The sequence below is a fragment of the Carettochelys insculpta genome, chromosome 12, assembly GCF_033958435.1.
Source record: "Carettochelys insculpta isolate YL-2023 chromosome 12, ASM3395843v1, whole genome shotgun sequence".
NCBI lineage: Eukaryota > Metazoa > Chordata > Testudines > Carettochelyidae > Carettochelys > Carettochelys insculpta.
In genome coordinates, this window is record NC_134148.1 from 32795315 (window position 1) to 32818475 (window position 23161).

The following is a 23161-nucleotide window of genomic DNA, read 5'->3' on the forward strand; positions in this document are numbered from 1 at the left end:
GCTCACACAGACAAATGGCAGAGATTCATTGTCAAAAAGCTTTTGTTACAGGCACCTGGAAGATCAGAACTCACAAGGAATGTAACACATGGGATCTGTCCCGAGGGTAAATTTACTGACTCCCCATATCTCCAAGACCAACTCCCTTTAAAGTGAGTTCTGCCAAATTTCTTGCAGCCCCTGACAGACATCTTCTGGGATTTACATGTTAAGCAAGTGAGTAGACTTAAAGACACATGCCTCAATGTTATCTGTAATGCATCTTCTTTCCAGAGGCAGGAGAGGAAGTGAAGCCACTCTGTACCAATCTTAAATCCTCGCAAGAGCTCCACTCACAAATGCAAGTGGAAACAATTCTAATATAAAGTGACATTTCTTATTGAAACACCACACGGACAAGGAGAATGGAAAGCACATTCTGAAGAGACTATGGGTCCTACACCTCATTTAACCAAGCCACAGCAAACTCTTTTTTGCATAGACATCCCTGTTGTAGCATGGTTTTAAAAGCGTATCACCCATCTCTACTTGTTCCTGGCTAACCTATCGAAATCTCTCCAAGTTCTCTATGAGCAACAGCTCAAGCTCTACTGCTGCTCCAAGAATGCAGTTGTGTCATAAATCTGAAGTATACAAAACCCAAAACAGAATCTCTCTCCTTGGAGTGGAAACAGACATAAGGCAGGGCAGGAGAAGGATCAGACCACACAGATTTTATAAAGTTCGGATTCCCCTACCTGCCTCACCCTGAGAAGTTTGCCATAAATTGGAGATAAAGCTGTGTTTCTTAAACTTTCTTAGATCACGAAACACCAAGCAATATTTTTTATGTGGAGCATGCACGAAAATTATTTAAAAAAATTGTCGTCAGACTACAAACAAAATCAAAAACGAAAGTGAACAGCAGCATATATAGGTTGCACCTCCTTCATCTGGCATCCTCAGAACCTGACTGGTCCCAGACAAGAGAATTTGCTGGACGAAGGGAGGTTTGCCGACTACTCCTCTTCCTCCCCACCTCCAGCCCTGGTGCCCCCTTACTTGCTGCCTGACTGTGGCTCCTACTGGGCCCACACCAACCCCGCCACCTCCTGCTGCCAGCTGCAGAGGCTGGTTCCAGCCCCATGCTGGACAGGGCCTCAACCACAACCGCAGCCCTAGCCACATGGGCACCGGATCCACCCCAAATGGGCTACTGACATGTTCCCAGAGCTGCAGACGCAGCCACGGCCCTGCTGAGGCTAGCTCCAGCTCTGGCCAGGGTGCTGGACGCTGCCCCAGCCCTGCAGGTGCCAGCCCTGGCTGCAGCCTCATGGGTGCTTGGTGTGGTGCCAGCCACGCTGTCAGCACTCTCCAGCACCATGGGTGCCGGGTGCAACCTTGGCCCCATGGAGGCTGGTTCCAACTGGCTGTCACCTCTTGCCAGGGATGCAAGCCCGTGGGCTCCCCTGCCCAAGGTGACTGGGCTCCCCTTATTAACCTCCCAACCTGGGTGTCTTGGTGTCTCATCCAGTAACATCAGTGGTCCTGTTGGACGACAGATGTTGCCAGAGAAGAGAATTCTGGTTTTGGGAGGTTTAACCTGTACAGCAAAAATAAAATGAAGTAATTTAATCAGGTATCATAGCAAGGAAGTAGCAACGTTGTATCCAGTTTTAATAACAGAAAATTTATACTTTGTGTATTTTTTTCAAATGCTCACAGCACACCTGTGAGGTGTTCACAGAACACTAGTGGTCCGTGGAACACAGTTTAAGAATCATTGATTAATGAAATCAATGCTATTCTGCATCACGATTACACCTTGCCAAGGTGAATTTGGCAAACATTTCTTCTCAGAGCCTGGAACAGTCCCCATCGACAATGATCTTAGCAACAAATGGATCCTTAGAAATGAAATACCATGAAGAATCCCCAGGTCCCCCTCCTTCCACATTCCAGTCAGTTTGCCCAAAAAGTTGAGAAGTTCTTGTCATGTAGCCACATGCAACCCAGGGAACTTGTGCACTTATATTATAATGTAAAATTAATCTGGGGAGTGAGGTTTGTCTGTCTTAGAGTTAAGGTATTTTCAATGTTCCATACATGTTCATGAAGGTAAACTTCAAGAGTAAATTACCAAGCTGCTTGGATTGATTTCAAATCACCAATTTTTATTGAATAGTAACAGAGAGATAGCCATGCTAGTCTATATACTGTGAAAACAAAAAGCAGTCAAGTAGCACTTTAAAGACTAACAAAATAAATTTATTAGGTGATGAGCTTAGAAGTGGGTCTGTCCCATGAAAGCTCATCACCTAATAAATTATTTTGTTAGTCTTTAAAGTGCTAGTGGACTGCTTTTTTGTGTCCAATTTTCATTTGAATTTAAATGAGCAGGCAAGAGACCTCGAGTTAAAGTCTCAGCTTTGTGTTTTGAATTTTTACATTTTCATTATTTTCCTGAAGACAAGGTGACTTTGATCAATTACTAGCCATAAAAATATGTTGATTTGCAGCTAAATACAGGTTTTGCACTACATTTGATGCTTCTGTTTGCTAACAGGCACGGTTCACCATATGTATGCACATTTAAGTAATTATATACATATTCAGACGCTTAAATATTTACATTTTTATATTAGCAAATGGTGAATGATGCACCTCTTATTTACTAAGTGACTACTTATTTGTACTTGTGATTTGTTTCCAGCTCTATTTTAATGGCATTGCATACATAAGAATGTTTATCAAAATACTTTGGATTGAAAACTGATTTAACAAAGTATCAGCAGTTAATTAAATGAACTAGATTATTTCTGGTCTCCATACTCTTCAAGATTTTAGAAAACTAGTAAATCCATCCTCTCCCAACCTCATTTTTATTCAGATTGGAAGAGGGAAAACTAGTGTTGCTGCATTTCCAATTCCTAATTGTTTTCTTAATTTTGAATGAATAGTAATGGAACTCAACCAGTTTATTCCACTGAAATGCAAACTTTCCCTTCACACCTGAAGGCAAAGTGCCTGCTGTCAGAAGGTAGCTTAGCACTTATACTAAGTCTAGTTTCTCAGGCTTAACCTATGAATTCCACCATCTTGGCTCTTTGACCTGGAAAAATTTACAGTAAACATGTCCTGCTTTATAGCTTTACACTGTTTTTCTATTTTTTTAATAGATTCCAAATTTAAACCATCACATAGGTTGTCAATTTCAAACAAGTTTATTTGTGATAAAAATTAATTTTCACTTGAAGAGCCAATTTAAATAATGTTTTAATTTTAAATCAAACCTGTATCCACCCTGCTATGCAGTTATTTAAAAAGCTTTTCACATTCAGCAGTTTTGTGCTGGTCCATGAGACAAAAAAGAAGAGGCACAAGCCAAACGATATGGTTATTGGGTAAAAAATTTAGAAGCCTATGGTAGTGGTTTTCAACCAGCATGCCTTGGCACATTGGTGTGCTGTGAGAACTGTCCAAATATGCTGGGAAATATCATCAATTTCCCCTCACTGCATCTCTTTGCAGCTCCATTGCAGTACAGCAGAGAGGTGTGGGGGGATATGAGAGGAAATGCCAGCCTTGTAGGCCCCATTTACACTTGGAGGCAGCTGAAATGCTGCTTACTGGCTCACATGAGCTGACGGGCAGCCCGGCCACTCTCCCCGCAGTGGCAAGAGGGAGGGCAGGAGCCTGCTGGAGCTGGGACGCAGTTTAAATGCCGAGTCTTAGCCTCAGTGAGCTGGCGTGGAGAGGATTGAGCTTTCTGGAGCCACCTCCCCCACCTGCAAGTAATCAAGTAGCCACAGAAATCCAGCGGTTTCTTGTTTACTCAACAGCCCTAGGACGGTGGTGAGCAGATTTTGCAAGTGTGTCTGTGCTGGCTGTCTAAGACGGTGTATTCTGTGGCAGATTTGAAACGTTAATGCATTTGATCCTTGTTTAGCTTGTTGTGTGCACTGCAGTAAACTCCTTCATATATAGCAGCAGCCACAGGACTGGAAGGTTGCTGGATATTCAACTATTCTAGATAATAGAGAGATATACCTAGGAATGCATAACGCTAAAGAAAAAAACATTATATATTAAAAACCAAAGAAAATGTATGCAGAGTACTTTATTTACCAACAACGGTAGCATTGGACAGTGTAAACTTAAACTGTATTTGCTGTATGTTACTTATTTGTATTTACTTTCACAATCCTGTACTTATGGAAGACACAACTAAAATTAACTTATGGTTAAAATGCCAGTTATCTGAGAGATGTGAATGCCAGATATGAATAAGTTTACTGTACAGATTTTCATCTCCCCATTCAATTAGGTGTCATTTCTAGTACAGCCAAATAAAAATTCATTTCCTAATCAATATGCTACCAAGGGTTAAAATGTGCATAACTTTCCAGTTCCTCAACAGTGCAAAAGTTAAAGCAAAATAATTACAATAGTAAATGCTCCTCTTTGCAGACTAACAGCAGCTAATGATTAATTCATCCAGCTGCTGCTAAGGTTCAGTTGCGCCAAATGATTTGGACCAAAAATTGTTACATACACTGTGTCCAAAGCACTAGTTTTCTTGGGTAGGACCATGGAAAATCTGAGACACTGCACAGAGTAAACAGGCTAGACAAAGCAAGAGTAGAAAATGACAAGTTTCTCTTCTGGCAGAGCTTAAGACATGCCTGCGAGATCCCCTTTCCAAGCAAGGCTCTCTCAGCTTCTGCCCAGGGCTAGCAGGTTTTGCAAATTCAAGCTCTGTCTGAGAAAATGGGTGTGTATTCCATCTGTCAGCAATCCCAGCAGAACATAGTGCATTACCTCCAAATGCTCTGTGTTACAACAAGATTTTAAGCAGCTGGCTGAAGGAACTCAGTCACCACCCTCAACTATACAGGGCTCCCCTAAGGAAGAAAGGAGGGGAAAAAGTCCAGACCAAAACAATCAGTGCAACTGAAAGCACAGTATGCTGGAAGACATTGGCTCCTCATGCTTGCCAGTACTCCAAAATCATGTGGTCTCTCTACTCTTTAAACAAAACAATTGCTGCAGCTTTTTATGGCTGTCTTGAGTTTGGGTACTGCAAGAGAGTGGCAGGATGTATGAGCCTGACATATGGATGCAGGAATGGCTGTGGACCAGCACCATTAGTCTGTGTAGAACTACAGAGTCAGTTCTGCTGACGTAGTGCAGCAACTATGACCTGTTACCTCCACCTAGATACAAGACAGTTAGGTCTGGCATCCTGATAAGCTAGTGCTATAGCTGTACAGTACTCATGGGGGAGCATCAGAGTCAATTCACTCCTGCCTTGTCCACTTGTACAGTTTGGAGCATGGTGGATGAGACACAAGGATACATACTGGTGCACAAGGAGAGAGATATCAAGATCTGGTGAAATTAAGCTAGTGTAAAGTTTATGCAAGCTGTCTGTGTTTGCTTTTTTATATGAACTTTAATAAAACCTCAATTTTAAACCCATCCCTGGCCTAGGAGTGCAATATTTGGCAACCACAAGCAGGACAGGCTGAACTGCGATGAGCTAATCTTTCTGAGAGATGGACCTACCTAGAAGCTGCTCTGGGCTGTTCGAGGAAAAGCTGCCAGAAGATAATGGAAGCTGAAAAGTGATTGTGCTCAAAGTTTTCTCGGGAAGCAGAGGGGAATCCTGTTTGCAAGTACTACCACTGGGAGAGAAAATACTGCTGTGGCAGTGAAGGGGCTCTTAAACCAGCTAAAAGATGAACATTTAAGAGAAGTCTATGATGGGTCATTCCTCAAATGGACATCAGTAAAACTGCATCAAAAAGCCATTTGACTTGTCAAACTTACAATAAGCCACTTACAGAGTTGGGAAGTTACGAATTGTCCATATTACTGGTGTTAGTGAGGATCTTACGGCTTATTGGTGCAACAATGAAGCTCCTAAAGAAAAGGCAATTCAGAAATAGTATGCCAAGTTGCCTGAAATACAATTTAAGGAAAACATGGAGGAAAGTAAATCCAAACCTTGCAAAAATGTGGTCATCCCCACTCCAGAAAATAGAACCAATTTTTTTAAAAAAGATTTTAAAATAGCAGGACAGATTGTCCACCCCCATCTAAAACAATGGGTTAAGTGTTGGTAGTCTGGCATTCTGTATTTGGCATTTGGAATTCAGTTCTGGAAGACTGAAAATGGAATTCAAAAGGAGAACACTGAAAAGACAGCTAGACCATGGAAGCTCTGATGAGACCAGAATGCCCAGAACTGAACCTCAGGAGGGAAAATTGATCTGAGTTTGCCTAAACTAAGATATCCTAAGTTCCTACTGTCAAGAAAAATATGGACACAAAACACACACACACAAACTTTACCAGCCTCTCAAGAGCATCACAAGAGCTAGAAGAATCACTGCAGGAATTCTTAGTCTGAACACCGGAAGCTGACTCTAAGTAAGTTACGATCTGCTCCTCCTACACAGGCTTGTTCCTCCACTTGCTCCTGACAGGATCTCAGAACAGGCAACCCTATTTTAAAAATGATAACCAGGTTGCAGATGAGACCCTATTAAGGAAACTGAACAACACAGAAAGTGAGAAGTTAAAAGAAAACAGAATATTGGTTGGGGAGCCCATATGAACATGTGCTTCTGTGAAATCACTGTGGAAACAAAGCTGCTGAAAGAGAAGCAGCACCTCCATTCACAGGACAAGAGATCTCTAAAGTAACCCCATATTGAAGCTAGAGACTTAAAGGCCTATGCTGATTAAATGCATCAAAGCCAAAATGAATTTATTAAGGAAAGATGACTAGACAAAAGCAGTGATAACTGAACGAGGAAACCTGCAGATAAGCCATACCAGAGAAGTGAAGGTGTTAGCTGCGGGCAATATGGCAGAGGCAGTTCATATGACCACTATGTCCAATGTCGGAGCAAATAACAATACCAGACAGGATGCAGAGCACAGAGGATCACTTGAAAAACTGGACAGAAAGGAAATGGCAGAGGGTTATCCTACAAAACCAGGAAGTGGAACTTCAGAGTCTCAAAGCTAGCTTTTGCCTCAGGCAGTAAAATTGTAACACAGCCAGGCAAAACTGTGAGTCTCACACCTAATTTACCAGTAATCAATAATCAAGGTGAGCACATTACCTTGATTATCTTTTTCTGATTTGTCCTCCTTGCTTAATGTTTTTGGTTCTCTGTGCCTTAAATATTGAGTCTGTTCTGGTCTGGCTATGGTCTGAAGAAGTGGGTCTGTCCCACGAAAGCTCACCTAATTAACTATTTTTGCTAGTCTTTAAAGTGCTACTTGACTGCTTTTTGTTTTGATAGTGTATAGACTAGCACGTTTTCCTCTCTGTTACTATACTGCTAATAAGGCTATTTCCTCACATGGGCATAGCCAAAGTGTCAGCTCTCGTGAACTTCCTCAGAGAGACCATTCCGTCAACTTGTGCATGTTTAAAGTAGGGGAAAGCGGGAGAAAGGGCTTGCTATCCACAAAGAAACAGACACTTCTGCAGCATGTGAAATTCTTACAGACCTGGATAGTGAGAGTTCCAAAGCAATATTTGAGCCAGACACTGCTGCTCAATGGCCTGAGAATCTGCACTTGACTTACTAGTGAAAATACCTAAAGGATCAATCTGCCAGATGACTATCCCTGTGAGTAACTCTTCAAAACATCACTTAATGCTGAAGGGATGAAGTGTGCCGGGTAGTTTGCTGTAAATTAAATCTGAAATGCAAGCGGATGCTCAACAGATAAAACCTTTACAGGTGATATTAATGTTTAAAAAGACATGGTCATACCAAGAATCAAAGACTGAAGCCAGTAAAGCGAACAAACTCTAAGCAAAAGGGATGACAGATTTGTTTGAACTAGCAGTGACCCTGAGCCAGCTGGCAGAGTTGCAAAGGAAAAATGACCCAGCAAATACTGAAACAGGAGTCCAAAGCTTTTTCCAAAGGTGACAAACATAGTAGATCTCCAGCTCACATGCAACATGACCAACCACCTGCACAGAAGATGTACATCTCAGTGTCTCGTCCACAATATAAAAAAGTATAGGAATATCTGCAAAAGCTCTAAAACAGGGGTTGTGTCACAACATCAAAGCCGTCCTGTTCACCATCAGCAGTACACGTCTGGAAAAAGGATGGTGCTCTAAGATTCTTCATTGACTATTGGGAATTGAATGGAAAAATAATGCCAGTCTGAACTCATCCCTCATATCCATGAACAGATTTGGAGGTAAATCCAGGTTTGTTTAGTTATTTTCTAATTAGATCAAAGGAAGACCCACCATCAACCACAGCCAACACACCACACCCATCGTTACTCCATGAGGTCTGTAGAAATGGGCTAGAAACCCATTCAATTTAACCAATGCACCTGCTTCCTTCTGGGGGTAAGAAAGAGTGGCTTGCGGTCCTTTGGGATGGAGTACACATTCCACACTTACAGCAGGTCCGTTGAAGAACCATGGAGAATGTAAAGGGGGTATTGCAACCATTACAGAAACACAGGATTAAGCTGGAAGTCAGAAGACAGGATACTGTGCCAGATGGACCTTCCGTCTGATCCAGTTGGGCCATTCTTATGTAATATCAAAGGTTATTCAAGATTTCTTTATAATAGAAAAGTAAGGCTCATCCAGTCTTTGCTTCATAAATTCTAAGACCAGAGCTGACCACTCCAACAAAGATCCAATCTTGGTTTAAAATTTGTCAGTGATGGAGAATTCACCAAGCCCCAACATAAATTGCTGCAATGGTTTCTAATTCTCTCAGTTGAAAATTTATACCTTATTTCCCATCTAAATTTATCCAAATGTCAATTTACACCCAACGGATCATGTTAAGACCATGATTAAATATTTGTTCACAATATCTGGTACTTGCAGAACATAAACGAGTCACCCTTGACCTCCTCTTTGCTACAATAAATAGATTGTGTTCCTTGAGTCTACCGCTAACTATAATGCAAGTTTTCTACTGTGTTAATTATTCTTGTGGCCCTTCTTTGAATCCTCTCCAAATCATCAACATCCTTCTTGAACTTTGGGTACAAATGGACAATGGATTCCAGCAACAGTTGGAACCATCCCAAATGGAGGTAAAATAGCATCTCTATTGCTCCTTCAGATTCCGCTCTTAATGCATCCTTATGCTATAAAACTTGCTCTTTTGGCCACAGTTTCATGTGGGTAACTCACGTCCATCTGATTATCCAAAATGACCCCATAACATGGGTCCATAAAATAAAGTAGTAGGAAAAATGGCGAATTGACATTCCCCAACTGCAAGAAAGCATGACAAAGAGAAAAATGCATTTCACACTCTCTCAAATGGGGAGCTTTGTGAGTTTACCCATGAGACAGATGAAATTCCTACACCTATGTTTGTCATTCTTCAGTGTGATGATTATGTTGTTTGACTGCCACTTCAAGTCAACTATAAAAAAATTGTATCAAAAGAATGATCCATTAAACCAATTTAAGATATTTGCTTTAGTATCAGCACCTTTCTATAAGATATCAGCAGACAAGTGTGGGAGATAACATCACAAGAACACAATTTCAACTAGTTTTATTCATCACTGATCAATGAAGTTTTTAACCTTACTGTAACTGCATGCAGCAGTGTGGCAAGCTCCAGAAGCTTCTTTTAAGACCTCCAGGTCAAGCACAGAGAATCACAGCAGAAAGTAATATACTGGTTCTGGAAAGGAGAAAAGTGGAATCATTTTAGGTACCACTGGCATCGAGGGAACTTTAGAATTACATATACAAAAAGCATGAGACAGAAAACAGTTGAAGTGGGACAAGATAATTTGAAGACAAGCCAGTGATTGGTCCATGAGGAAGGAGGGAAGTCTTCATTAACCATGGAGCTTCACACTTCCAAAAGGAGTAATATTCTGAAGGTAGGAGTAAGCAAACAGCTTTCTTACCTTTTAATCTTCTGAGTGGCATGCAGATGAGGATGGCAAAGCTTCCTTTTCCATAGATGGTTCAATTATACTGAAGTGAAAGACATCTTGTTCTAACTGAAACTCCTACAAAGAAGAAACTCATTTTAGGAGGAAATCCATCTGGAGCAGGAGCACACCCTGCCAGCAAGACTCATTCTCCAGAGACTTATGGCAGTTACACACTAAAGTAGGTCCTAGATACACAATTCCAGCTATGGCAACTGAGAAGCTGGAATCAACATGTCTATGACCAACTTATCTGGGCCTCCTCACTGAGGGAAATCAACAAGTCCTCCCATTGGTAAGTGTAGATGTAGCCTCAGTTTAAAAAAAAAAAAAGCAGGGGAGGGCCAGACTACTTGGGAGAAATGCTGAGAAGTCTCCATTCTCACAGTTCTGTGGATCCCCAGCCAGAATTTAAATCATACTCCTGTATGCCTTTCCACAGGCAAATCCTCTGCTCTGGGGAATCACTTGCTTCTCATACTGTACTCAAAGGGATTAATCTGTTTCATTAAGTGCCCGTGGAAAAAGGACAGTTTAATACAAAGGGAAAGTTAGGCTCTTAAGATACAATTCAGAGTGGTGAGAGGAGAGAAAATACAGTCAGTGGTTCAGTTTATTAACGCTCTGTGGGAGACTTTATTAGTTAAAACAAAGTCAATCAAGCTTCTCAGACCATCACTTGGTCACCATAACTTGTTGAGCTTGCTAGCTTCACCTGACTTGTGCGTACAGAGGAACTTTTCAGGCTGTCTTTCTTTCTTTATTCTCTCCTGTTCAGGAAGGCACTTGTAACCAGAGATAAGCAGCTGCTCTCCCGCACATTGAAACAATGCTCTTAAGGGACTCAGAGGTAAAAGTGCGTTTATAAGTCAGTAAACTCAAAAGAGGCAGAATTAATGACTGGGAGACACTAACTCATGTGAATTAGCAAGTGAACACTGAACATAAAAATCAAAGAAAGGTAAGACATCACAAAAATATGCCCAGTTCATTTATTCTCATAACTAGAGTATAACTTTAATTATAGTACTGCACCTTACAATATTTCATTAAAGGAAGACATATAAATAGGAGAAGGCATAATGCAGTCTCTTGTTGAATCTTTGCTGAGAGGTCAGGAAATTTTTTGTACAGTTTAGCAAGGTTCCATTGTATAGAAGATGGTATCATTTTACTACCCATTGGAAATACTGATACTGAGATAACAGTAGAGAATGGAACTTTTTTTTTTTTTAAAGTTTCTTTTTTCCCCAACATTAAATTAAAAATTCCACAATCCAAAAGTTTTCAACCAGTTCTTAGAGAGTACATTCTTCTTTCCATGTTTCTTTGTTGGCAACCCTAGATGATTCACAAAGAGAGCTTTAAACAAAAAACAAAAAAAACAAAACAAAACACTAAATTCCACTCTTGAAATAATTTCCCTTTTAGATGAAAATACAATAAAGTGGAAATTAGCCATCTACAAGTCCCATGAATTTCTATCTAATGCTCACTTGCAGAGCTTGCTAGACAAAGAAACAATGACACCTAGAAGATAGTGGTTTTGTTGTTTGATCTGACAGTCAGGTTGAAATTTTCCAATATGAAATGCAGAGGGTTCACCCACAATGAAATCCTCACATACAATGACAGAAATTCATTCAACTTATAATATTCCATCACTGGATGTAACAAACCATTCTTTTGCCAAAATAGAGAAAATCCTCAGTCCGTTCTGTAGATATTCAGCTGTACCTTTTTAAAATCCCAAAAGTATAAAGCCATTCTGGGACGCTCATGTAGCTCTGTCAAAGCCCCTTGTTTTTGACCTCTAAACACCTTCTGCTGCAACTATCCTTTAAGTCTCTTTAGAGGAGAAGCTGTCAATCATGTTAAATTGTTTAGCAATTGTGTAACAGGGAAAAAAAATCTATATGGCACTGTAGTAAGAATTTGAGACTCGGTTTCACTCATGACAGAGAAAGACAAACTCAAGCATAGAGAAGGTAAGATATAAAAGCCATTAGGGTCAAGTTAATTCCTTGTGTGATGCCCAAACAAGGTCAGTTCAGTAACAGGTAAACTTTGACCATACATTCACGAAGTATGAATTACATGCAGAAGGATTTCACAGAGAAAGACACAGAAGACAAGCAAAGAAAGATAATTTATTTAGCACACCAAGACAGTTATAGTGCTGAATGACCAGTGTAATTCCTTTGAACAAAATTCAGTAATACCCAACCACTGGTTAGTCTCTAAGGTTTAGCTTGGTATCTCAGCACTGTGGTATTTCACAGAACCTACAGTGATGTAAAATACAGAAGAATGAGGAAGTTTGCTATAGTCAAAGCTTCTATGAAACTAACTGTAATTACTAGCTTGGCAAATAGCCTAAGCCAACATTAAGAGGATTTGTCCTTAAGCTTTTGGATTGGCATGCTATTAAGAGATGTGTCCAAGAGTGGCACCTCAGACTTCTTATGAGACAGCCCTCTAAGAATTATTATGGGGGTTACATGGGAATGCCAATCAGAGCTAGATACTAGATGGCTACAGTTACACAACAGAGAAGATCCAGAGTGCATATATTTAAGGTGAACCAACCAGGGTGATGATGGTGTTGGTAAAAATGAAAAACAGAGAAGTCAGGGTTTGCCACCTGCTAGTCACCTGAACAATTTACTCCTGATCTGAGAAATCCCTTTGCCCCATCTGACAAAATATGATCAGTGGGCAGCAGATCATTGTATCAGTCAGGTCTAAATGCAGCCCTCTATGCTGAGAAGCTTGGAGAACACTGTCCATATCACAGGTAAATTACTGAAGAGACTGAGTTTTCAGGGGCAGGGGGCTGTGATGGGAGTCTGCACAATTTTAAAAGACACAATGCCAGTCCCAGGATTAGATAGGCAGGGAATGAGAAACAACTGCTGCCACTACCTGCATTTTTTTTGGGGAGGGAACGCGGGCCCTGTACCCCAGATTGCTTAGAGCCAGTCAGCTTCATACGTTGCCTTCACAAGTGAAGCATCAGCCTTTGTACCCATACATGCAAAATGAACAATGTCATTTAGCACTGTCTTAAGACAAGTGACTTGTACTCAGTTAAATAGAAAAGACGCTTACAAAGATTTCAAGGCAAAGAGAGTAATAATTAACCAACCACAAGAAAGTGCCTATTCTGATTTAAGAACATCCTGCTGATTTTACCTGAAGAGTTAAATAAACTGAATCATACAGGCGTACCTATCTTTAAGTTGAAACAAAAACAAAACCCAACCAAATAACTCTGACATTAACACACCCAGCAGCAACCTTTGTCAAATTATTTGATTGTTTTAAAACAAGGATTATTGCCTTTTCTTATGAAAAGTGCTATGCATTTTCTGCTTTGCAAACTTCAATGGTTTTGACAGGCACAGTGAGTTGTCTCAGAATCTGTTTATAATTGTAATAATTAAGCTTTCAACAAATCCAACTGGAGCACAAAAACTTGGCAATAATGAGCTGCAAGATAAACTGTTGATTATTTTGACCTGCCTGTTTCAACTGGGACCAAGACACACACAGTAGATTCCCTTCAAAAACCACACCCCCACATTTCAGAATTCTGTATCAAATTCAACCAGTGAAAATGTTGCTTGCCCTCACTATATCCCAAAATGTTGTAACATCTACAGGCTTTTTCCCCCTTCTCTGATAGCTACAGTTGAGTAGACATATTTAAATGTTGCCCTAATATACTAGCATACCCTTTGTGATAAGAGATTATTTATCTTCAGTTTTTGCCAGTCCTTCAAGAGACAAAAGCAGCTAAATGGGAGGCTTTTGGGCATTGTCCCACTGTGTACATAAATTTAGAAAACATGGCTCAATTTCTGGGCAAAACCAGAACATTCAGAAATACATATTACTGAGAGTAAGGTTTGGCCCAAAGGCTCAGTGTTGCTTTTACTGGAGTGGGACACAACCTTCATACTACAAGTGTTATTAATATTTTAGACCTCTCAATAACTCACATAATTAAATCAAAATTAATTGTAATTAAAATTAATTTTGGTTATTTGCACTATTAAACAGAATAACCAATTGAAATGTATTAAATATTTTGGATATTTTTCTACATTTTCAAATATATTCAATCAGACAAAAAAGCAAAATATACAACACTTTATATTTTATTACAAATATTTTCACTGTAAAAACAATAGTCTTTTCAATACAAATATCATCATACAGTCTGTTTATCATGAAAGTGTAGGGGCTCTTTGGCATACTTGACAATCTAATTTTTGACTCCCCTCTCCCCCCCCCACCCCTCTGCTCTCTGATTTGCTCACCTTGATTTTTTTTTTCTGATTTGTCAGCTTTGACTACTGTTTTGGTTCTCTATGCCTTCAATGTTGAGTCTGTTCTGGTATGGCTATGGCTTGAAGAAGTGGGTCTGTTCCACTAAAGCTCACCTAATAAATTATTTTGTTAGTCTTTAAAGTGCTACTTAACTGCCTGTTTTTTTTCAAAATTAGATTTTTTTTTTAATATAACTGCACTCAAACAAGACAAAACATTAACACCTATAAGTTGGTTAGCCAACCACTAAGACAAAAACTAGTTTACTTACATATACAGGAAAATAATGCTGCACGCGTCTTATTTACAAGGTCACCTGAAAGTGAGAATACCTGTTTGCCTGGCACTTTTGTAGCTGGCATTCCAAGGTATTTATATGCCAGATATGCTAAACATTCATGTCTCATGCATCTGACGAAGCGGGTCTTTGCCCACAAAAGCTTATGCTCCAAAATAGCTGTTAGTCTATACGGTGCCACAGGACTTCTTGTTGTTCTTGAAGATACAGACTATGGCTACCTCTCTGACACTTGTCATTCATGCTTTGGCCATTCTTGCAGAGGACATGCTTCCATGCTGATTATATTTAAGACCCTGTGTTAATTAAATTTGTGACTGGAGTCCTCGGGGGAAAATTGTATGTCTCCTCTTGTTTTACTTGCATTAGCCATATATTTTATGTTAGAGCATTCTTGGATGATGACTTAGGACATGTTCATTTTAAGAACGTATTCACAACAGTTTTGACAAAACAGAAAGAAGGCACCAACATGAAATTCTAAAGATAGCTGCAGCACTTGAACCAAGGTGTAGGACTCTGAAGTGCTGTCCAAAATCCGAGAAAGACAAGGTGCAGCGCACTCTTTCAGAAGTCTTCAAAGAGCAACATGCTGATGCAAGAACTACAGAAACTGAACAGCTTTCCTACCCTCCCCCCCGCACCCCCCAAAAAATCATCTGTCTGCTGGTGGCCATCTTACTCAGATAATGAAAATTCACATGCATAGGTCTGCTCTGCTTTGGACTGTTATTGAGCAAAATCCATCACCAGCATGGACTCTTGTCCTCTGGCATGGTGTATGAAGCGTGAAAGGACATGTGAATCTTTACCGCATCTGGCACATAAATATCTTGAGACATCAGCTATAACCGTGCTATGTAAATGGCCAACGCCTGTTATCGCGTTCATGTGACGTCGTAAACAAAAAGCAGGAAGCAGCATCTCCTGCAAATTTGTAACCAAATGTGTTTGTCTGAGTGATTGGCTGAACAAGAAGCAGGATGAAGGGGAGGCTGTGAAGTTTTACTTGTTTTCAGTTTGAATGCAATATTTTTGCACATAATTCTACATTTGTGAATTTAACTTTCATCACAAAGAGATTGTACTGAAGTACTGGTATTCAGCGAATTGAAACAGACTTTTGTTTTGTCTTTCACAGTGCAAGTATTTCTAATCATATATAAAGTGAGCAGTGCACACTTTGTATTCTGTGTTGTAATTGAAATCAATGCATTTTAAAATGTAGAAAACATCCACTAATTTTTAAATAAATGTTATTTCATTACTAATAGCACAATTATTGCTGATTAATTTTTTTAATTGCTTGACAGCCCTAAAATTGTTTGTTTAAAAACAAGTAAACTCTTGCAGACCTTTATCAGGATTAACTCTTCCAGCTGCATCACCGTGTTCTAGTGTATTTGGGGGACAGTAAGTGTATTCTCTGAACTTGTAATGTACAATCAGTATTTTTTAAATCCATTACTGTAATAAGCTTCACACTAGAGCAAAGTTCAATCTCCAGCTGAAGAAATGTGTTGTGTGTGGGAGGGACGAAATAATTCCAAGTGCCATTAAGTTGCTACAATGACTCAAGGCTACAACCTTCTCTTCAAAAGGAACCACACTAATGACACCATGGATCCTCCTCCTGTTTGTTAGTGTTTCCCTTCCAGGGGGCACAGCCTCTGTCTGTTAGCACAAGACACAAAGGATGAGGTCTCTTCTAGGATGACATTCAGACTATAATCTAAACAAGTTGTCCCCTTTGTTAACATGGGCCAGAGCCCAAAATAAACCCTCACCCACAGATCAGAAAATGTGCAGGAAGTGCAAACAGCAGCAAACTGAGCACTACAGGAACACCGTCATTGCAAACCCACAGGCTGAGGCGCTGCGGATGGAGCTTGTTTTATACATGTAAACACTGTGCTCCATCTTAAAAGGATGCATTTCTCTCTCTAGTTTGTGACATGTATTCACAAGTGGTCTTGCAAGAGGCAAAGTCTGAAGTTCACAGTGCTTTGGGGGAAGCAAATGCCATGCATTCTTTGGATGTATTCACTCCTAAAAGCAGGTGTCCTTGGGCAAGAGGATTTTGTTGCTACTGGATGTGGTATTTTTTCAGTCCACAGAAGTAAATATAAAGCAGGACCTAAAGCAACTCATTATTCCTAGGAAAGTAGCAATTGACCCTGAGAAAACACCCAAAATGGACCATCAAGTAGTCCACCTGTCCAGTAACCCAGGGCGTTTTGAGAGACTACCACCTCCATGCCTTTTTCTGTGTTTTCTTGCTAGGGAGAACATTTCGGCCCCAAGTTCTTAACCACTGTATTTGTAAACGGGTTGTCCTAGGTACACAAGGATCTACCTACATCATCTTAGCCATATCCTACCAGCAGTGGTATTTGAGTGGAACAGCTAGGTACAATGAGGAAGGAACAGAGGGATACACATTTCTCAGCAGATAGCTTACGACTGCAGGACTCTGCTGGAGATGGCAGAATGCCCAAAAAAAATCTTACCTCCTTCAGAACTAACTGCAAAACTCAGAGAAAAAGATGGTCAAGTGACAGGGCCATCCTTAGGCACATGCAGCTGCAAAGGGCACCTGAACATTTGGAGTGCCTAATTTTTGTGCTCCCCTACAAAGCAGTGAGTGTGTAAAGGTGGTCCTGATGACCTTCTGCTCACTCCTCTCTGACCAAGCCCCATCTCCCAGCTGCCCTCTCAGCCAATGGCAGCAGGGCTGCCTTCTTCCTACCTCCTTCCCACCCTCCCCTGCCCACATGCTCCTATCAGCCACCTGGCTGCTGTACTAACTGAAGTCTCCCTTGTGCCAGATAGGAGTCCTCAGCCTCTTCGGCTCTGCTCCGGCTCCAGGAAAAGCCGGAGCCCCAGCAGAAGCTGCCCTGGGGACAGGGAGGATGAGAAGCCTCAAGTAACTTACACAGGACCCCATAAATTGTAAGGGCAGCCCTGTCTAGTGGTTATGGCACAAACACATGGAGTTTAAGTCCCTGTTCTGTCATAGACTTCCTGTTTGGACAGTGGGACAGTGATCTAAAAAGCTACAGCAGCAGAGCTGCAGCCGCGCCACTGTGGCATTTCGATGTAGACACTTGCTCCCCTTAGCTGTAAATTAACCCACCACCACGAGAGGCAGAAGCTAGGCTGTCAGCTATCACTGTCTATGCTGTGGTGTTAGGTTGGCGTACCTAGATCTCTCAGGGCTACGGGTTTTTTCACACATCTGAGAGATGTCGCTATGCTGATGTAACTTTTCACTACAGCTCTGTTCGAATTTGTAAAATGGAGACAGTAGCACTTCCCTACCTCGTAGGGGCGCTGTGAAAATAAATACGTTTAGATTGCACAGTGCTCAAATCAGCAGCCATAGGCCTCATAGAACTACTTAAAACTCGCTTTTTTAAGTTGACTTGCACAAATCAACATTAAATTGGATCTCTCTCTCTCTCTCTCTCTCTCACACACACACACACACACACAGAAAATATGTGAGAAGGAAGAGTAAAAAAAAATCACTTTAAAATATAAAATTATAAATATCAGATTCCACGGTGAGAAGTGTGGAACAGAACTTTTGCCAGATTAGCAAATTGTTAAAATGGATTCAGTTGTACCTGGTAAAATACAGAAATAAGCACTGCCTCAGTGATCGTGTTTATTGTTTATATGGATATGAGATTCTTAACCACAAAGAGCAAGTTCCCCCATCAAATTTCTATGTCTAGAGGTTCCAACCCAGTGTGAGGCCTAGGCACACTGTCTATACATAGTAAGAGTCCCTATGTCAGTGTTTACAGATTAAAACAGACTAACTGAAGCACAGAAAAATGAAGTGATTTGCCCACATTAGCAGAAGGGGGTGTGGGGGGCAGAGCCCTGATCCTGAGTCCCACAGTTCTGACTCTACACGCTAGACCTTACTGCTTAGCACAAAAAAAAGAGTTGGTAGCCAGATGGGCTTCAAAAGTGGGCCTCAGGCTGCCTTTTACCAGCATTCTAACACCTCACAAATATCTGCCTTTAAACTGGTGCTGATTAGACTTGCTAAACTGAACACCACGCAGGCAACCTTAGAATTAAATGGTTTCACTGCTCAAAACAACATGTCACTGGGGCAATGTAGCATTGAACATAATGATACAAATTAGGAGATCTATATAAAGTTCCTAAATGAATAATGAAAGGGGACACCTAATGATGCAACAAAATCCAAAACCAAGTCTAAGATTACATACTGGTGGGCACAACAACTCGAACTAAACACTGAGGCAGCCGGTAGACATTTTACAGGCAACAGAGCATTTCTTCCCCACCTATTGCTACTTGTCCACAACCACCACATGATGTTAAACAAGCTACATCGTTGTCAAATCCCCAATATCATTCCATCAGGAATTAAGGGGGTAAACATCATAGAATTAAGTGTGCTACCCACACCGTCATTAGAGTTATCCTCTATGACAGAAAAAAGCATGAAAATTTAGAGACATCACTAGGAGGGTGATCTGTGCCCAAGCCTTCTTGAATGCAGTAATACATACAGCAAGCCTGTCCTGACTACCTGTTCAGTTCTCCACAGTGTGGAGAACTGCCCTTCTCAGTGTGGAGCTAGAGAAAAAGACCCCATTCCCAACGCTTCACTGAATTGGCTTCACTGGGGTTAAGTTTACAAAAGTCACTGCAGTTGTACTGTGCTGGATGATTTAACTCCCTGATCCAGAGGCAATGTCAGCACAAGGTCAGTTTATACTGGAGTGATCCATAAACCATTCACAAGACATAAGTTTCTTCAGACATTTGTCAGACATTCACCAGTAGGTTGGGATTGTGGGAAAGGGACACATTCATGCCCAGCAAGGAGAGATACTTGTTTGTTTTTATGCTTGCTTCATTGACATGCTGCCAAACAGTAATGTTTCTTTTTTAAACTATAATGACAATATATTGAAAGTGAAAAGGCATTTCAGTCCAAATTCCTCTTTTTATGGTTCAACATTTTTAGTTACATTTCAAACACCAATAACCAGAAGTGTCAGATTAGCAGCAGAATTTTACTTTCCCTTTGAAAAGCGCTCAGAAATCTACAGTGCTACACTGCTGCAAGAGCTAAGGAGTATTATTTAGATTTATAAAAAGGCTCACCCATGCTATATTATCATCAAGATGTTTATATCAACTAGAAAACTCAAGTGCTGATTAGCTGGGGAGAAATCATGTCTATTTGCAAATTGTTTGCTTTGATAAAACAGTGCCATACATTTTATTTTTCCTCTATAAAAACAAAACAGAATACAGTATTTTAGAAACAACACATCAATATTACCCATTTACTTCAACAAACTGTTCAAAATTCTCATACTAAACTTCAAACTAGAAACAATTCTCTCCTGTGGTGTATCCTATTTGCTCTTCTCATTCCCCCAGACTTATCCGGCTATTACTTTTCCAGGGTAACATTTCAATAAGACCTCCACATTCCATAACGCACGTGACAACTTGATACTATGACAAGGTTAATGTTGAAAAATGGAGCACAGCAAGACAACTAAGAGGGAAGAAAAATTCCCTTTGGCTTTCAGAGGTGAAAGAGGGTTTAGGCTGTGTTTTGTTTTAAATAAAGTATCTAGCTGTGCAGTGTGCAGAAAAAGTCAGTTTGTTCCTGGTTACAGTAACATACACAATGCAAATTAAACAAGTGTATTTGGTACACACTCAATTCTTATCTTTCCAAGACCTTGAAAACATTCTGTTCCATGAAGCAGGCACTTATATTGTAAAAGAGTAGTTCACTGTGCAAATATCACTGAATACACAGCCACAAAAGCCAGAAAGTTAAACCTCATTAGAACTTTGTTTCATTTATTTACAGAATCATTTTTGTAAGTAGAACTTATCTGTCTATTGTTACAAATCTGGTGTGAGCTTAACTGCACTAGATCAAACAATTTACAATATTGCAGCAGAAGGCTAGACATCAACACTGAAATTGTGGAGCATCTTTTACCTGAGGCTCTCAAACCCAATCACAGAACCTCCCTAATGGGCTTGCTACTTTGATTTGATTTTGGTTAATACTTTTGAGAGAAACCAGATCAATGCAATGAGCAGCACTGTTTTCACCCAGTTACTTTTCTGCTTCTCCAAAGAGAGATGGGCAGGATGCAATACTATCTTCAAGAAAATGCTGCCTTATGATGTAGTGCAGTGGTTTTCATGAACCTATGGTGTCAACAGTTTATGTCTAAGATTTCAAAAGGGATTTATAACCCTGATTCAGAATTTCTTAGGGGTTTGCAAATTAAAAAAAAAAGTATTGCAAAGCACAGACAGTGTATCATTCATAAAACAACTACAAGGATTTGTTAAATAGGATTAGTAAATCAGAGTAAGAGCTAGACTCCATCCAGAACAACACAGAGCCACAAATGCCATGTACTTTAATGGCTCTGAGGGTGAGGGAAAAACAGGCTCAGTTTGCAAGTAAATTAAAATGATTCTTAAAGAGAGTCAGCATATGGAAATAATTCACTTATGCCTGAAGAGAAGACATCAACATGCTCCTAGATATCAGAATCTGCTATTGCTTTGCATTCTGAGGTAATAACAAATCAGGCAGGGTCATTACAACCTAATTGCATTAGCAGAATCCTGTAAGATGTACAGGACGACAAGGTGTGGCACAAATGAGATTTTGAAAAGCATGTCGCCCACCTTACCAAAGCCTAGGCTTACAGTGGGACGCAAAACATGAATAACTTCACCAGCACTGTAAGGAAAACATCCAAAAAGCAAGTAAATAGAGTACTTTGCTAGCCGTCAAAGTATTGTGGAACTGTGGACCTATAGGACCCAGCAACGTATACCTTTGTGCCCCTTGGCATGACCTTGTGGTTGCCTCTGCTCTTAACCATCCTCTAAAGTAAGAAATCTTTGGTTAAAGTGCTGTGAAAGATATTTCCAAAGGATAACTACAGCTTTAAAGAGAGGCTCAAGATATTTGGCGAACTGTTGTCACGACATGTATGGTTCCGATGTTATAACACGGAACAGACGCACCTTCACTCACTCCACCTATCAACTATATTTTCACATAATACAGCCCTCTCTCAGTAGGGCCTCTAGGCACTACTGTAACACAGTGAGCTACCTGCATTTCTACATGCATATTGGGCATCTGAAGGCACCAGTACTCACCTAAACTAATACCTACAGGAGTTCGCCTACCACAACCAGGATGGTAAACGTGACCTCAATCTTTTGGCTCTTCCCCTTAACAGTTCCTATAACTGCCAATAATCTTCCACCCCTGCCTCTCTCAGCAATATCATACCTAAATGTTGGGCAAAAGCACAGCATGAGGGGGAAGAAACAGCTTTTAGAAACACAAAGCCTTCAGGCCTCCCTGAAGTGAAGGGGAACACTCACATGGTTAGTTACGTATATGCACTCTGCAACAGGATCGGACCTGGGAATGGGATGTGCTCCGTATCTGTAAAGGTCCTTGGATAGCTTCAGCTCTATAGGCATCATTTTTCACCAAACAGAGTGGATCAAAGGAGTGTTTCTGAGGGATTAAAATGTTTTCCAGGTTTGCCTCACCTATTCTTCCATGTATAAAACACACGTATGTGCTCTCTCAAGAGACATGTTAGACTGCTGCATGTAGAAAAGGCACTGCTGCATGCACGAGTAAACAGACTGCAAGAGCTCGCAAGAGCAGAGATAGCCCATAATGTGCAAAGTGAACAAGTTTTAGAGGAAACTGAAAATCCACATCCTTAATTATACATGTTTATGAGCAACTTTTATTAAAAGCTACATTCTTGCAGGGATAATTTTTAAAAGTAACAGCCTGCTTTGAGACAACAATAAGGGCCATCAGATTCACCATTAAAGTGCCCAAGCTCTCCGATTTAAACTGTAATTAATAAATAATTGAGGGATTTAGAAATTTGAAAAAACTCTACTGAAACTATTACAATCTCTTCTAATGAAGGTGCTTGCTTACAACGTGGAAGGGTCAAGCTGTACTGCTCTTCCACTGAGCTGGGAAGAGGCATCCAGGGGAAAAGGAAGTGGTTGCAGGGCAGGAATGAGAAGTGCCGTTGCTGCACCAGTAACTTAAAAGAAACTACTCCCCTCCTCTACTTCTGCAGGTTGCCAGTAATGGATCTCTTGAGAATTTCAAGTGGAGAACAAGCAGTGGAATCAGATTAACCCCTAAGCAACAAAGATCCTATTTTCATGTAAATGTCATTAGTGATTAAAAGAAAGTGGAAGGGAAAGAAGGAAGAGAAACTAAATCAGAGAAATAGCTTCTACACAAATACTTCTTTCTGGACTATTTCTAGAAAGGGCCTGCCTCTCCTTATTGAGGTTTTGTTTGGGGACTGGGAGGGTTAAAATGGAGATTTTGATTTATAACTTTTAGATGTAGAAGAGACAACTATGATCATCTAAATTATGATCACCGACTTTGGCCTCCTGTACAGCAAGAATTTAATAATAATTCCTCCCCACAACTCCAGCTTCAAGCTAACTACTGGCTGAGGTCTGTCTGTGACT

General features: G+C 40.5%; 1 protein-coding gene across 7 annotated transcripts in view; it reads right to left on the bottom strand.

Moving 5' to 3' along the window:
- Positions 1 to 23161, bottom strand: part of AKAP13 (A-kinase anchoring protein 13) — a 352799-nt gene that overhangs the window by 274909 nt on the left and 54729 nt on the right. For 5 of the 7 annotated variants that reach the window (XM_075007027.1, XM_075007032.1, XM_075007030.1 and 2 more), the window contains exons 3-4: positions 9922 to 10026; positions 9594 to 9689 (exon numbers count right to left, since the gene is read on the bottom strand). The exons of 1 other annotated variant lie outside the window; for it this stretch is intronic. In XM_075007027.1, coding sequence (XP_074863128.1) covers positions 9594 to 9604 — 11 coding nt within the window. In that variant the 5' untranslated portion in view covers positions 9605 to 9689; positions 9922 to 10026. Of the gene's footprint in view, positions 1 to 9588; positions 9690 to 9921; positions 10027 to 23161 lie in introns of all 7 variants that reach the window. One more of the 7 variants, XM_075007028.1, reaches the window with a different exon arrangement.